The sequence below is a fragment of the Hibiscus syriacus genome, unplaced genomic scaffold, assembly GCF_006381635.1.
Source record: "Hibiscus syriacus cultivar Baekdansim isolate YM2019G1 unplaced genomic scaffold, ASM638163v2 tig00110893_pilon, whole genome shotgun sequence".
NCBI lineage: Eukaryota > Viridiplantae > Streptophyta > Magnoliopsida > Malvales > Malvaceae > Hibiscus > Hibiscus syriacus.
Window position 1 is genome coordinate 7743649 of NW_024062901.1, and position 16790 is coordinate 7760438.

The following is a 16790-nucleotide window of genomic DNA, read 5'->3' on the forward strand; positions in this document are numbered from 1 at the left end:
CATATTGTTTTTTTTTTATAAAAATTTGAGGGTTTCAAATATCATTAAATAAAAAAATTATTGTTATAATGATTTAAACTTGGGTAAGTCAAGTTAAAAATTAGGATATCATGTTTCCTTATTTTTCAAATTTTCAAAATAATTTTAATAAAAATACTGAAAACATATTTTTTATATTTTTACACTTTCATTTATTTATTTTTTTAGAAATTATTTTTCTAATATTACAACCAAACATATTTTCTTTAATGTTCTCTATTTTATATAAAAAAATGATAAACCAATCTTTCTTTGTTTATTAATAAATACATGAACCCAAAGTGACAAAGTGTTTTTATAACTATAAACCCCTCTTATAGGGAAGTTTCTCCCTATTCTCTCTATATTTCTTTTTCTTTCTCTCAATATATCTCCATTATCTTTCATTTAGAAGCAGGCATTCTCTATAAACCTGAAGCCCCATGGCTAAAACCTGTATCTCAAACTGTATCAATGACACAAGGTTCCCCCTCCCAGTGAGGCCAACCTACGTGAACCTCTATAAGTGGCCGGAATCCGATGCCGAGTTCGTACGGTCACTGAGCTCCGACCGGCGCAGCAATGGCGGCCGTCCACACCCCACGGTCGTTGATAGCATCTCGTGCAGGCAAATATACCTGAGGAGCTACACGTTTCACAGGAGCAATCAGGCCGAGACTGAGAAAACAAAATGTTTTGGCAGATCAGTTGATAAGAAGGATATGAGCCGTAGAAGGAAAAACAAATCCAAAAGTGTTGCCAAGAAGAAGTGTGGGGCTCTAACAAGGGCCAAAGAGGTGTATTGTGCCGCCCTCTTGGCCATGTTCCGGAGGCTGTTGGCCTGCACTTCCAAGGTTGATGTGGCTGATCATCATGGACATTGAACATATCATTTTCCTTTTCTTTTCTACATGTTAATTTCAGCTTTCTAGAGCTTCCTTTTTCAGTTTTTAAATAACTTTCTAATAGCATTAAATTTTTTTATTTATTTCATGCCTTTTCTTTGTTCTTCCATTATATATTATTTTTGTTCTTTGTTAATGGATTTTGGTAATCGGTGATACCATGATATGTTAATGGCTAAAGCGCAGAAAGCATTTTCGACAACTGATTTTAATTTAAAGTTAATATTTAGTTGGAGTTCAACCGTATGCAATTTCACCACCAATAACTAGTCAATTTCCGATCAATCATCGACTATAATTTTTCTTCTAAATTAGGAGTGAACCATCAGCAATCAATACAATGATCTTGTTCTTATTAATACTATTTATATCTGATATTAATATTCAACTTCAAATTCAAATATTGTATTTGGCCGCAGGAAATTATTTTAGAATCACTGATTCTGGACGATGATAAGGTGTGCCATACTTGGTTGACACACTTGGGAATTAAGATTCAAGGGCTGCTACAACATTCTTTATCATAAATAAGGATATGATAAGAAGCAAAGTCTACAGGATAAAATAACTGAATATTAATATAATTCAACTTATAAAAATGGGGTTCTTATTTATTAGTTAATTAACTTTGATGGGGTTCGAATTCATATAACAACAAAATCAAGAAAATATGAGCCTGGCCTGGGTGGGCATGGACACTAGAAGACTTTAGTCTAAAGTCAAAGAAAATCACAATTACTAGTAAATGAATCAGTACATAATTTCATGATACATGTTACAAATTTATATATTGATTATAAGAAAAACAAATTATCTATTGATTATGTGTTAAATAATATATGTTTTTGGGTAAAACATATTTACCCTTGAGATTTGGTAAGCTCTTCTAATTTAGGTCCCATTTTGTAATGTTGTTTAAAGGTTTGTTTTAATCGTAAAACTAATGTCAAACAGATAAAAATTGAAAAAAACAAATACAATAAAAATGGTAGTTTCAAACCAACCACAAAAGCTATAATTTTTAGCCTTTTTATTTCAGCTTTGCGTTTAGAAGCAAATTTATATGTTTATCCTTATTAATGCATGGACTCCAGTTAACTATGTTTTTACATTTTATTTTAATAATTTAATACAAACGTCCTTAAAAAATAATTTATTTTAATTATTTAAAAATAAATAAAATTTATTATTTATATATTAAAATATTAATAGTGAGTTATAAATAATATATTTTTATTATAATTATATTTTTTATATTTTGTTATAGTTTAAATTGATATAATTCATATATAAGTATAAATATAATTTAAATGTTATATTTTTAATTTACAACATAATATCTATAATTGACATTTTATCTTTTCAAACTTACCTTTTAATAATAATTCCAAACATCTAAATTTTAAAATTGTGCTTTTGAGCAATACTCTTAAAAGTTCTTTGATACAGCACTTTTAAAAAATCATTTTTCAAAAGCAATATCAAACTGACCGGTAGACGACCGCCTTAGTTGTATTTGAGCTAAGAATGTGACTCTTCTGATCGGTTAGGTTTACATATAAATTAAATAATTTAAAATATTTACTTCGTTGAAACTCAGTTATAAAAATATATAAATAATAATATAAAATCTTTATTATGCTACTTTCAAATAAAATAAATAATGAGATAATTATACATTTTTTGGTGGAAACATGTTTCCCCATATTATATATAATTAATTTAAAAATGATTAAAAATAATTAATTATATTTTATCATCTTAATTAAAAGTTATGGAATAAAAAATGCTAAAAATTAAAATATTTTATTATTAATAAATAAATTTATTATTTAATAATGAGATTGTGTAAAAATTATTGTTTTACATAGTTTACCTATTTTAATCCTAAATTCTAGAATTTGAATCCCTAAATTTTAAATTTAGACTCTAAATCTTAAATTCTAACTAGGACAAATATCATTAAATATATATATATATATATATTAAAGTTTAAAGTTTTTTAGGGTTTATAGTTTAAGGATTGAGGTTTATGGTTTATAATTTAGATCTTAGAGTTTATAATTGAAATTTTTTAGGTTTAAAGCTTTGGATTTTAGGATTAATATTAAAATAAATAAACAATATAAATTTTACATAATCTATATATAAAATAATACTTTTCTGTATTAGAAAATCAATTAATTTTTATTACACTTCACTGGATAAATAGTCATTTTTCAAATTAGGAGAAGATGAGCATTTTTTTATCAAATAAAGGGGGGCGGGGGGGGGGGGTTGAATACTTTCCCAGTATGCTTTCTTTTGACTCTTCCATGTATTGAAAGGGTCAGCACCCGTTGTGATTATGAGAGGAAGAAGTAATCCAAAGGAAAAGATGAAAAAAGAGGTTTTGAGTATCCATCATACTATCACCAATCATGAAAAAAAACCCTAATGTATTTAGTGTAAAAATGTCCAAAAGATGGTATGTAACTTACAATGCAAGTTTACTTTGCATTAATCGACTCTGGATTTTATATCTTTCTCCATCCTTCTTTATTATATACTAATGATTTATAAACATGGGATGTTATTATAATCAATTAGCTTAACTTATAATGGTTTTTAATTTTTAACTTTAAAATTGATATTTGCGTTTAATATACATTCAAACATAAATTAAGGATTATAATTTTTAAATATATTAAAAATTTAAAAAAAATCTTAATATATACATATCGAATATAGATGCTTTTTGAATACGTATTTACAATGCATAATAAACTACGTAGTTATCAATTATCAAGAAATTCTACATGGATTATCAAGTGCTAGCCTGTTTTTTGTGGCCCCGTTATGATGAAGTTGACATAATTGCAATTTCTTGTGATGATAATAATGGGATTGTAGGTAAAATGTGTGAGGTATGATGTTCTGAAGAGAAACTTTTTAAAGATGAAAATTTAATGAACTGCAGAAAGAATGGAAACTATGCAATGTTCTGAAGAGTAACACTTACTTGGAGTAGTATAAAATTTGGCTGTGAGAAGCTTTGAAACTACTGCAGCAGCTTGTTGAATCATTTCAAGTGGGCTTTCATCATGACCAGCCTGCTCTACTCCCAAGACTGTACCGGATATAGGGCAGTCATTCTAATTAAAATTTTTAAATTATTATACATTTTATATTTCTATTGATATTTTGTTTTCATTTTCTTAAAATTTCACAAACTTGTACTCTTTGAAATTTTAGATATCGGACCCACTAACAGAAAATTATATTTTTGTCTCTGAGCACGAACCAAACAACTAAATCTCTTAAGGTTTCGGATTCGAGTACCAGAGGTACAGACGTTCGTTGACAAATAGTTGAATCTTTGATTAGATACTACCTTGTATTTATCCTAAATTAATTAAAAAATTGCGTCCGCCCGAGTCTAGATCCCGAAAAAGTATGGCAATTTGGTGCATGTGCGTTCATCATTTGTTGCTGTTTCTGCTACTGCATCCTGTTCTCTAATGGGTGATGAATTAAACACTGATGTATAATCTTATTCTCAAGGTATGACTATACCAAACTTCATTTTGTTCTAATAATGTAATTTCTTTGAATTTAGAAATTCAAGGGTGAAAGAGATTCATAAACAAATAAAGCAGTGACTCAGTGATTCACTCACTGATTGGCCAATTTGCATTTCTGTACATGAAAGTGGTCACAACTCTTTATGCAAGTTCATTTTAGAACAAAGCTTCAACCTGGCTTGTCGGATGACTAACCAAAGAAACCAGCATAATACATGAAAAAACAAAGGAACTCGAACATTCGACCTTTCGAAACAAAGTAAAGAAAATTTAGTTTATCTACTAGGATGTTGCAAGCATTGGTGGATCAGCGAAAACCATATAATCATTTGTTTTATATATCATATATTCACCTGCCTTCGGACTTCACCAGTTGCGAGAACACTTTACTCATTGAAGCACCTGAGAGGTCATCTACACTTGACAGTTCAAACCGAGCAGACGAAACAGTGGGATCAAGCTGACTGAAATCGTTAATTTGCGGAGAAAGATCGCCGATCATGTTCATACTGTTGTCTTCGGGATCGCCTTGAACGACAGCCTCCTGAAGTTGAAGAGCATACTCCAGGTTCCATAAGACATCCCCCATGGAGGGCCTGTCCACTCCAAAATCAGCTAAGCATTTCTCAGCAGTTTCTCCAAACTTCCTAAGGGAATCAGGCTTGATGTTTCCTTTGAGATTAGGGTCAATTATTTGCACCAACTGTCCTCTTTTCTGCCATTTCATTGCCCATTCAGCTAGATTTACCATTTCCCTTTGGAGAGTTGGGTCTATCACTGGCCTAGCACAAAGAACTTCAAACAAAACCACTCCAAACGAATACACATCGGATTTCTCCGTCAGTTGTTGCCTTCTGAAATATTCTGGATCCAAGTACCCGAAGCTTCCCTTCACAGCTGTACTGACATGAGATTGATCAATTTCAGGACCCGTCTTTGACAGCCCGAAATCAGCAACTTTGGCCATGAGATTCTCGTCAAGTAAAATGTTCGCAGACTTCACATCACGGTGAATAACTGCTTTAGCATAGCCTGTATGAAGGTAATGGAGTCCTCTAGCTGCTCCAATGCATATTTCAAGCCTTTGTTTCCAACTTAAACTTGGATAGCCTGAGCCATACAGATGACTCTTGAGTGTCCCATTCTCCATATATTCATAAATCAATATCATCTCATTCTTTTCATCACAATAACCGATCAAAGACACCAAATGGCGGTGGCGGAACTGGGATAGCATCTCAATTTCAGTCTGGAATTCGGCAAGTCCTTGTTGGGACCGGGGATTTCCCCTTTTAACAGCTACTTTTGTACCATCATTCAGCTCTCCCTTGTACACCTTACCAAAACCTCCGATCCCAATAACCCAACTTTCATCAAAGTTTTTGGTGGCTTCTTGAACAGCTAGGAAAGGAATGTGATACCCTGTATTCGAATTGAGACTGGCAGTCGTTCCTTTGGAGTATTTGCTCCCCATGGTGTGTGAAGTTCCTCCATTAGTTGAAAAAGGAACCCATGTCTTCGATTCCCTCCTGCATGCCAGTTGTCTTCTTTGTCTCCAGAACATAAACAAAACTCCTGCCAACAGCACTCCAAAAGCCACCCCAACACTAACACTGACTATAGCGCCAACTTTCTTCTTTGAACTTGAACGAGAAGTACTCGCAGTTCCCGAGCCTGTAAGGCTGCCATATGAATTGTTCAATTTCATGATTTCAAGCCCATTTAGTATAGCATCAGGGTAAACATCATGTAAATCCGATGGACCGATGCTTACTCGAAGCTTATTCGTTACGGCTGAATCTGTAACATAATCCATATAATATGCAGCAGCCAAAACATTAACCAAGTAAGTACTGAGATCAAGGTCCCGAACAACCATAGAGGAGTCAATGAAAACATTGAAATACAGCTGATTAAGAGAATAGCTGACAATATCACAAAAATGAAACCTAACAAGGTAATGAAATCCCGGATCCACATTGAATTCCCAGGTCACATTGAAGTTGCTATTAGGATCGCCTAAGGAGTTCATCTTGGTGCAGGTACCATAAACAGAAGCTGGAGCAATCTCTGGTGTTGATCCACCATCAACATACTTAACAGATCTAATATTCGATACACTTGAGGCAAGATTCTTTTCAATAAGAAAACTCTGATCAGGCACCCATGTCCGAGAAAGTGTATCGTTGTCGAAGGAGACCATCGGTCCTCCCATATTCACCCTAGCAACCGTCTCTAGTGCCTGCCACATCAAGCCTTGGAACCCCATCGACGGTTTAACGGTACGAGCATCGTCCAGAATGAGCCGATCAGGGGCCGAAACAACTTCTAAAGCATTTATAAAAGCAAATGAATTCTCTGAAGGAGTGAATGTGATTGTGAGGCTGTTGGTGGTTACATTAACAGAGAATTCTTTGACAAGAGGTGCTCCAACACTGAGACTGCTGAGAAGGACATGGTTTTCAGTGGATACGTCGAACCTAGCCAACCTCAAATCATAACTAGCATAAACAAATGGATAGAAATAAAGGCGAATCCAATGTCTTCCTCCTTGGCTGATAGAAAAAGTGTACTCAGATACACCGGTAAAGATTCTTGCTGTTTCATAGAGCCGTGAAACAGCGGAAGAGGTAATCGATTTTGAAGTGTTTCCAACAACACCTTGTGGTGCAGAAAGGAATTTAGAGGCAAACTCATCAGCCATGAAAACTCGACCACCTATTGTGTTATTATTAGGTGATCCACAATCAATAAGGTAGTTGTCTGCAGGTTTAAACCCTCTAGCAGAGCATGCAAAACATAGGACTGATGAAACCCAGAAAAGCAATTCAAACATCTTACAACCCATCATCGCAAAATCCTATCAAGTAACAGAACGCCAAAGTTTGAATCTTATTTGTGCTTAACAGGCACCAAAATCCTGGGTTCTTAGATAAACAACTGATAAATAGCAAACAATAATACAGATAAAAAAACAACCAAGAGATCTTAATAAGGGAAGACAATAAAATAGCAAAGGAACTGAATCAAAGAAATGAAAGATGGAACCTTTGAAGTTCAGAGAAGATGAGAGGAGCCCCCTGGCATACAGATGAAATCTTTTACGCAGCTATTTCGGATTTTTGCAGAGTTTCCTTGATACGCTCCTAGTTTTTATGTTTTCTTTTCCCATTTTTGTTCATGTTCTTAAATAAACAGGAAACAAATAGTCTAATGGTGGTGAAAGAAAGATATAAATAAGCAGCACAAGTAATAATAATAACACGCACAAAAAGACTGTTCAAATGTAAATTTCTGGAATGGTAAATCAGCCTTTGGATGTAAAACGAGTAGAACCAAAACAATGGCAGAGAAGAGATAAGGGAATATTTAAAGTTTGGAAATTTAAGGAGAGAGCTTTTTAGTGTGGGTTTTAATGGGGGTGGGTAGAAGAGTTTATTGAAACTAAAGTAACATAAAGATTGTTTACTCTCCATACTGCTAGTGGGGGTTTCTCAACGGTGACTGGGAAAAGGAAATAGCTTTCCTCTTTAAGTCTTTTAATGGATTGACGTCAAATTCAAGGATAAAGGAGATGAGAATTAAAAGTTGGAACTGAAATTGAAAAGATATGAAATGAAATAAATTGTCGTAGGTGACATTTTTCAAGTGCATGAATCAAAGTGTTTTTCTTTGGATTTTTTTCTTCTATTCGTATAATAATAAAGGTAAATTGTACGTCTACTATCTAAACTACAATTTTGATTTGTTTTAATACTCAAATTTTTAAAATCATGTCTAACGCTTAGTTTTTGTTTCATATTACTACTCAAATGTTAAAAACTTAACATATTTCGTATCTAAATTATCAGTTTTGATTCATTTTAATACTTGAACTTTTAATTTTTTTTTTCAAAATTTAACGTTAAATTTTGAACTAATGTACTAAAATGAAATAAATGCTAAACTTTAAATATGATTTTAAAAAATTAAAAGTTTAGGTATTAAAATAGATCAAAACTAATAATTTAGGTATTAAACGCGTAATTTATCTTAGTAATAATTGGTATGGTGAGGCTCGAAGAATTCATTCAAGAATAAATTCTTAGAAAAATAACAACTATATCACCCAACAATAAAAAGAAAAATAGAAGTGAAAACCTAAGGAGCTATAAGCATATCGAGCAAAAGAAAGAAATACTATGTAACATCCTAAATTCAGTTTGTTATGTTATATTAGACCATCAAAGCGACTAATATTTTAAACAATATTTCTCTTAATCGAAATATGAAACCGAAAATAAGATCGAATATAAGATCAACCATAAAATTTATAGGAACATGTGAAACCTATTTATAAATCGGAGCTTTGTTTACAAATATTTCTCAAAATAAAATTTAAAATATAAATAGGGTTTACAGATCAATTACATGTAAAAATTCTATGTATACATGTGTATGTTATAGTATTCATATAGTATACCCTAAAACAGATGTTGAAGATCTTGCGAAAATGGTGTTCCACAAACTGTTAAAGTCCATTAATCTACAAATAAAAATATTTGAACATTCAGCTTCACAAGCTAAATAATAATATAATATATATATTATGAAATTCATAAGCGTAAACATGCTAGTAAAATAAGCAATGAATAATTGTTGAATAAATGTTTTGATATAACAATAAATTATAAAATATTTTGGACTTATTTGAATTTGTTAAAAATTTATAAAAAAATAATTCAAAGTTCAAATTAACTTGAAAAATATGTTTCAAATGTTTTTCAACTTAGTCGAACCTTTTCAAAAACTTACTCGACCGTTTTTGCGCTTTAAAGTCGAGTTTCCAAGGATTTTTGGCTTAAAGGATCGATCCCTTAAATTCCAATAAGTTTTAGATCGATCCCTTCACCAATTGATCGATTCCTCGAGGAAAAAAAAACAATCCATTTACCAAAAGTATCGATCATTTCCCCTAATGGATCGATCCATTTCTTGCAATGGTCAAATTATTTGAAAAAAATTGATCCCTTTCACAAAAGGATCGGTCCTTTGTGCATTAAATGTTATTTTTTGTTGTAGTTAATGGCTATAGTGATCCTCAACGGCTCCAAACGACTAAAGTTGATGGAGAATGTATAAATTGAAGGTCACAACATTCCAAAGTCAACAAGAACCATATTGAATCAACCTACCAGCTTCAAAGTATTATTTTGTTATTAATTTGTCAAATTCTTTATTGTAAACACACTTGTGAGCTACATTGTTTATTTTGCTCAAGTGTCAATTGGGTGAGTGTTTAAATTGTGCAAACATATTTGTCTTATGAAGTTTTCTCATTTGTTTGCTTTATTTGTATTTACTCTTTGGGAGTGTGTATTCAAGGTTTTTGGGTATAAACCTTGAAGAGGTTTGTAAGGTTACACCTTGCCCTTAAAGTTAAGTATATCTAGTGGATTTAAGAAATCCTTAGTGTGCATGCTAAGGTAGTGGATGTAGACTTTAGTTGATAAAAATTGAACCACTCTTAGGGTATTTTAGTTTCATCCACCATAAATTTAAAAGATCAATTTACCTCTTTTGGGGTATTTCAGTTATTCGTAAGAGTTAACAATAACGAGTATATACATGATTTATCTCATCCTTCTTAGTATCAATACTTACCTTAAGTACATATAACAAATGTAGCTTATTAAGAAAATAATTATGTACTGATACAACAAGGTCAATATCAATACCACCATTATAGATATTGATATTCATATTGAGTATTGAGTATTGATACAAACTCAGTTTTAATAAATATCGTCAGTATTGATACCAAATCCTTGGTATCAATACCCTATGAACAATATTTATATTATAATGAATAATATCGATACTCAATGCCCTTTTTGTTTAGATTTCTACACTCATTCAAATGATATCAATACCACATTAACATTATTGATACCAAAGACTAGAAAATGAATTCTAAGGGTCGAATATCATCCACAAAAACCCCTCTACAAGCTACTATTGAGGTCAAACGTTATTTCTAAAGTTCAAAGGGTCTATAGGATCATTTAGTGCCCAAATATCCTATGTTAAACACTAATCAAGCATTTCAAGCCACAATTATGCATAACATTAAAAAACATGCTTTCAAGTCATATTTTTTCCTCAAGTTATCTTTTTTATGATAGTCATGATACTACAAGGGATTAGACATCCATTACCTTGTACAAAAATCACTAATGGAAGCCTTGAATCACTTCACTCCAAGCTTCTCATTGCCTCTGGGTCTATATGGTTCTCTTTGCTCCATCACTAATCAAATATAACCAAAAGTAATTTCTAATTACTCTAAATGATCAAACAAAGATTAAAGATGAATAAATCAACGTCTACAAGCTCTAGAAATCAACATCTATTAAGTTTAAACATGTCATAAACATTCTTGAACTCGTATCTCCAAATATGAGCAAAATGCTACTAAAAAGAAAGCTCATGTATTTTTAAAAAAGTTTTTTACCTCGAGGAACTTAAGAATCTCACAACAAGGCTAACATTAAGGTGTAGGCTCAAAAGCGATAAGAGAAAGAAGATCAATGTTATGGAGAAGAAAAAGAGGAATTGAAAAAGAAAGATGAATCCACAGTTAAGTCATCAAAACAACATAAAACCATCTTACAAAATTCTCAATTAGTTATTTACCTTATTAGTCCATTAACCTTTGGTGTAACGACCCAATTTAGGGGCTAATTTTTTCTTAAATTTATTTTGGATATTAAATTAAAATTTTAGTTAAATTTAGGGACCAAAGTGAATTTTTAATTTATTCAAATTCAAATTTAAAAAACAATAAACCTAAAGGACTCAAGGTGTAATTTCACCAATTTTTAAATGGCATGGTTTAAAACCCCCAAAGACTGAAACTTTCCATTTCTAGAAAGTGAAAATCCCTTTTTCTCTCTCGTTTTTTTGGAAACTTTTAGCTAATAAACTTTAAACGATGTTTTATCGTCGATCGAAGCTCAATTTTTGACACCTTCGGGACCGTTGGAATCTTTGTGTCATCCTGAATCCACCAATGTTCATTTTGTCATCGTTGTCGTCGTCGTGTGGAGGGGTGAAAAAGAACAAGTTTATGAAGAGTCGATATCGAGCTCTCCGCCGTTCACCGTCCTGCATTGAGCCTTGTAAGTGACCAAAATACCCTAAAATTGAATTCTGGAAAAATTAGTGGTCGTCTGACCACCGTAGACCATTGCACGCGACCCACCCGTGTTGGCTTTATTCACCGCCTAAAGAATTTGCTAAATTGGTCGGACCGGTCTGAACCAATTGAACTGATCTAAATCAATTGGATCGGTCTGAACCATTGAGCTAAGCCGTTGATCGTTGATCGGTCGTTGAACATGCATTGACATTTTTTCGAGACCATTTATCATGATGTTTTTCAACGTCTTGAGTTTGTTTTTGGGGTTTGTTTCGCCAAATTTGAATATGGTAAGTTATTTTTCAACGTTTTATCTTCCGACTCGATCCTATTTTCGCGTTTAAGCTCCGTTTCTGACGTAATTCTTTTTGCTATATATCTTAGATACTATGAGACATCAAATTCAAGTTCAAGAATGATTAAGTGGTGTTAAATGTCTGACCGACGTGGCATAAAAATCGAGGTAATACTTTCCTATCATATGCATATTTTATGGTACATGTTGGTAATTGGTTAATGCATGAATAAATACGAGTTGGATATGGGTTATGGTTTATTATTATAAATCTACTCTGATTTTGGTCTAATGTTAGTAAATTGATTAAGACTTGAATGGCCCGTATAAGGAACTAGAGGACCAATATAAATCTTTAAGTTGAGTGAAGTCAACCTCTGAACAATAAACTCTGATTTCTCATGTTAAGAATTTTAATACCGTAAATAATTGGTTAAGAAATAAGTAAATTAACCTTAAGGTTTAATAAATACGCATATTGTCTCTAATGATGGTATTAACTTAAGAATTAAAATTTGGTCTAATAGGACTAACGATTTACTTGTTATTTCCTTATTTGTTGAAAAATTTCTGACAGACAGTTTCTAACCTCTAAAAAGGCAAATGACCTAAAAAAAATTATTTCTGATTTCTGAGTAACACTTGAAGACTACTATACCGAAAGTACTCTATATGATTGGATTGATTAAAATAACCTAAATACTCCCATGACTTGGATTAAGTGAATGACTTGAATTATGTGTTGATATTCGTCTGAGTTGTCAAAATTTCAAAATTAATCCTTATTGTTTTGAACTCTTCATTTTGAATGGGCCACCCATGTCTTCAATCAACCAATACTTCCCATAATTTCATTTTTATTTTTCAAACATCAAATTTGTCCACATTCTCTATATGATCTTCCACTGGAACGTCAGGTTCTAGATCTTTGCTATGTTTCTTTGTTCCTTTTCAATAACTGGAAAATGCCTTCTATTATATCTCTATTGGATTTCCTTTATACATTTATGTTCGTTTTCATATTGTTACCTATTAATATTTTTAGAAAAAAAAATCCGCTAATCGAATCCTCTCTAAAAATTTATATATTTTGATTAGATCCATAGATTTATGTCATGATCTCTGATAGGCATACGACCATGTGTGATCTATCAGAATAAAATCTATTGTTATGTGATTATATTCATATACCCTATCAACTTACGAATAGGACTGTAAATGAACCGTTCAACTAGAAGTTCGTTTATGCTCATTTACTTAATAAACCAACAAACATGAATAAGAATTTTTGTTTGTTTTATTAAATGAACGAATACGAACTAAGGGTTCGTTTGTTCGTTTATGTTCGTTAACATTCGGTAATCCGTTCGTTTATGTTTATTTACATATGATAATTCGTTTGTTTATGTTCATTTGTTTTATTGAATTAGCATTTTTGTTTGATTTAGAATAAATTTATTTTATGTTTGTTTGCATTCGTTTATCATTTTAACGAGCAAACATGAATGAACACGATACAAACTATATTCTTTAATGGACTAACACAAACAAGAAATTATGTTCGTGTAAGTATTATTGTTTGTTCGTTTATTCAGTTAAAGTTAAACGAACAAACATGAATATATACTCATTCGTGTTCGTTTGATTCATTTACAGATTTACTTATGAATAATCATTATGATACTAAACGTAACACCAGCACTAATGATCTTTTATAAAATGATATAAGACTGAAAAGGGATTTCTTCTTTTTTTAGAACTTCTTCTTCCTCTTTCCCTTTCGGGAAACATATCGCGAGGAACAAAGGACATAATCTATCATTAAAGACCGACCAAGAAACATAAATCAATAGTTACGAATTTCCGTCAAAATCAGTTGAGTGAACTACATATTGCTGTCACGAACCAAATGTTACAATCAACGTCTTTAAAACAACCCCTTTGGTTCATTTGCATCACAGTAGTGCTAAATTTTCTCATCTTCTTTATCAACTTCTACTGCTGCTAAACAAGGAACACTTCTCAAAGACAAAAATCAGGTTTGATATGGCTGTGCACTGCCTCCATGTTATCAGATTCTTCCCATTCGTTGCAAAATGCTTATAAAATGCGTAGTATTTTGCTTTCTTCATTTATGCAGGTGACTAAGAAATTAGAATTATATTCTACCATAGCTTCCATCATTCCTCATTCATGAATACCAAGAATGAAAGAAGAAGAAAAAAAACTACGAATATTTTGAAAAACAAAAAGGATCAGGCATGAATGCTATTAAATTGCGTACATTTTCTTAAATTCGTTGTTTAGAATCTCAGAATCCGACATCATAGACATGGTCCAGGATCGTGACCGGCTCGCCTGTGACGATCTTCGTATACTTCTCATTTTCGAAGCCTCGATCCGATGCCTAATCACCCAATAACACATGGTGCCTAAAGTAGTGGCCATTATGCTAGTTCCTATAATTGTCACTCCAATTGCAAGCCCCCTCTCCTCTTTGCCAACTACAACAAATGACAATGCCAAGAATGCAACTGAAACAAGTGCACATGCCAACCACATTAACTTGTTGATAATGGCCATCATCTGCTTCTTTGCCTTGCTCTCAATCACTACAACTGAGGTTTGAACCACCACAACCGCTAGAGAAATGAAGAGGGCAATGGAATCAAAGATGAAGAATATGATAAAAGCAGGCTTTGGTGCTATATTTGCTTCCCCGAGTGAGTGACCAGGCCGGATGTCGTGTGGGTCATCTATATATTGACCAGGGACCGTGAATATGGCAGCGAAAGCAACAGTAGCGATTAGGACAGCGACGACGGTGGTGGAGTTTATTGCATTGTTAAGACCATAATGCATTTTGTTGAGTCTTTTGGCTATGCCACGGACTTCTTTTCGGGTTTGGAGGGTGTGTTCTAGTTGATAATGCACTTCATGCTTTATGTCACTCACGGTTTGTTTTAACTCCCGGGCCGGATTTGGTGCTGCCGGTTTGATGGATCGAGCACTTTGAATCCCATGTTGTTGCAGCATGGATGCAATCTGCAGGTGCCCGGTTTTCTCTGCGGTGTCAAAAGCGGTTTCCCCACTTCTATTAACAGCTGTTGTGTCGGTTTCTTTGTATCCAAGTAGCAACTTAATAATCTGCACAAAGAAAAACGAGTATATCAGCTTACTTGATCTTGCCCTGGTCATTTTATTCGACTACCTAAATAAAGTTTAAACTGATTTACCTGAGTTCTTCCCTTCCTGGTAGCTATGTGCAAGCATGTGTTTCCCTTTGTGTCGATCATGCTTATCATCAACAATGGATTCACCCGAATCAATTCCTCCACCACCGCGAGATTCTGCCCCTTCACCGCCATGTGAAGCGCGGTCTGCCCTTTCTTATCGGTCCTTTGAGCAATCCCAGGTTCACTAGCCAAAAGTGCCTTCACAACATCCAAATGCCCATTCCTTGCTGCAGAATGTAAAGGTGTTTTACCATTACTCCTTGCTATTGTAGCCAGGCTACTACCTGCCTCCAACAAGAACTTCACAATATCGATATGCCCTTGCGTCGCAGCCGTGTGCAAAGCCGTGGTGTTCGATAAATCGACCGTCATAGCCAATTCCGGATGGACTGCTAGTAGCACTTTCAATATATCTGCAACAAGGGCCACACTCTTCACCGCCAAAAACAACTTTCTTAGTTAAAGAACAGACAAGTCATGTGTTGGGAACATACCTAAATCCCCTTGTTTAGCAGCAATGTGGAGTGCATCAAACCCATTTCTCGCTTTGATCCCAGCATTAACAAGATCATAATAATTAATCATCTCCTTAACCAAATCGACATAACTGTACTCCGCCGCGACATAAAGGGCGGTTTCACCTGATTGGTTTTGTTTAGCTATCAGCTCCTTCAATGCATCCTCTCCGGTACCTGTTAGGATTTCTTTCGCCACTGCAAGATTTCCAGCTCTTGCTGCAGAATGTAAGGCCGTATCATCTCGTTTTCCGGTTAACTGTTTGGTCATCTTTTTCCTAGGAGCTTGAACACTTGGCTGCTCGGTTGATGGTGTTTCCATTTCAATAAAAAATCAACTTTTTTCTCCTTCGATGAATTTCTACTTCAAATATGAATCCAAGATCCTTCTTTTCTTCATCTTCCAGCAAAAACCCAGATCAAAATTTGCATTTTTTCATAAAAAATCATCAAAACTAGCTAATCACTTAGGATAGATTGATTCCTTCCTCCAATGCCTATTTCTTTAGTCTCTTGCATCCAATTTTATGCCTGTTTTCAACAGAATCAACCTTCAGGTTTCTTAAAACACCAACCAATATTTCATTCAATGAAAACCCAGAAGCAAAAAAAAACAACAACCAAAACTTGAACTCCATTTTTGAAAAGGAGAAAAACCCATAAAATCGCATTATACAGGATGAAGAAAAGGAAGGAGCACAAAACAGTGATAACAATAATTACCTGAGTTTTAAAAATATAGAGCTACTTTTGCTCTAATCCATAAAAAAACCAGAGCACGCATATAAGTAGCTAGCCGTTTTGAATTGAGTTCCTCTGTTTCTAATCAGGATGCTTCAAGAAAGATAAGCAAAATCCTTTGAGCCTTTCTTTATGAAGAGAAGCGAGAACAGGAAAAATAAATTGTTTAGGCCTTTATTCGAATCTAAAAGCCAGACCCATCCCACAAACTAGAAACAGAATAATCTAACCAATAAAAAGAAGAGACTTTTGCAAAGGTGGTCATCATCACAATGATGATCAAAGTAATATGTTTTCTTAAAAAAAAAATCCCTCCTGGGAACGTAATAATGGCGCT

The 16790-nt window shown here is 33.3% G+C and overlaps 3 protein-coding genes across 3 annotated transcripts; 1 reads left to right on the plus strand and 2 right to left on the minus strand.

Annotated features, from left to right (window-relative positions):
• Positions 1-423: 423 nt before the first annotated feature.
• On the plus strand, positions 424-911 carry LOC120145277. Its single transcript, XM_039159156.1, has one exon. It carries the CDS (start codon positions 462-464, stop codon positions 900-902), a length of 441 nt encoding a protein of 146 aa, XP_039015087.1. The 5' UTR covers positions 424-461; the 3' UTR covers positions 903-911.
• A 3642-nt stretch (positions 912-4553) lies between these two features.
• LOC120145105 (receptor-like protein kinase HERK 1) lies at positions 4554-8006 on the minus strand. The gene has a single exon (XM_039159002.1). The coding sequence runs from the start codon at positions 7335-7337 to the stop codon at positions 4836-4838; it is 2502 nt and encodes an 833-aa protein (XP_039014933.1). The 5' UTR covers positions 7338-8006; the 3' UTR covers positions 4554-4835.
• Positions 8007-14217: 6211 nt separating this feature from the next.
• On the minus strand, positions 14218-16549 carry LOC120145184 (ankyrin repeat-containing protein At5g02620-like). Its single transcript, XM_039159075.1, has 4 exons — positions 16436-16549; positions 15692-16243; positions 15198-15610; positions 14218-15108 (listed from the first exon to the last, which is right to left on the minus strand). Exons 2-4 carry the CDS (start codon positions 16032-16034, stop codon positions 14233-14235), a joined length of 1632 nt encoding a protein of 543 aa, XP_039015006.1. The 5' UTR covers positions 16035-16243; positions 16436-16549; the 3' UTR covers positions 14218-14232.
• Positions 16550-16790: the final 241 nt, after the last annotated feature.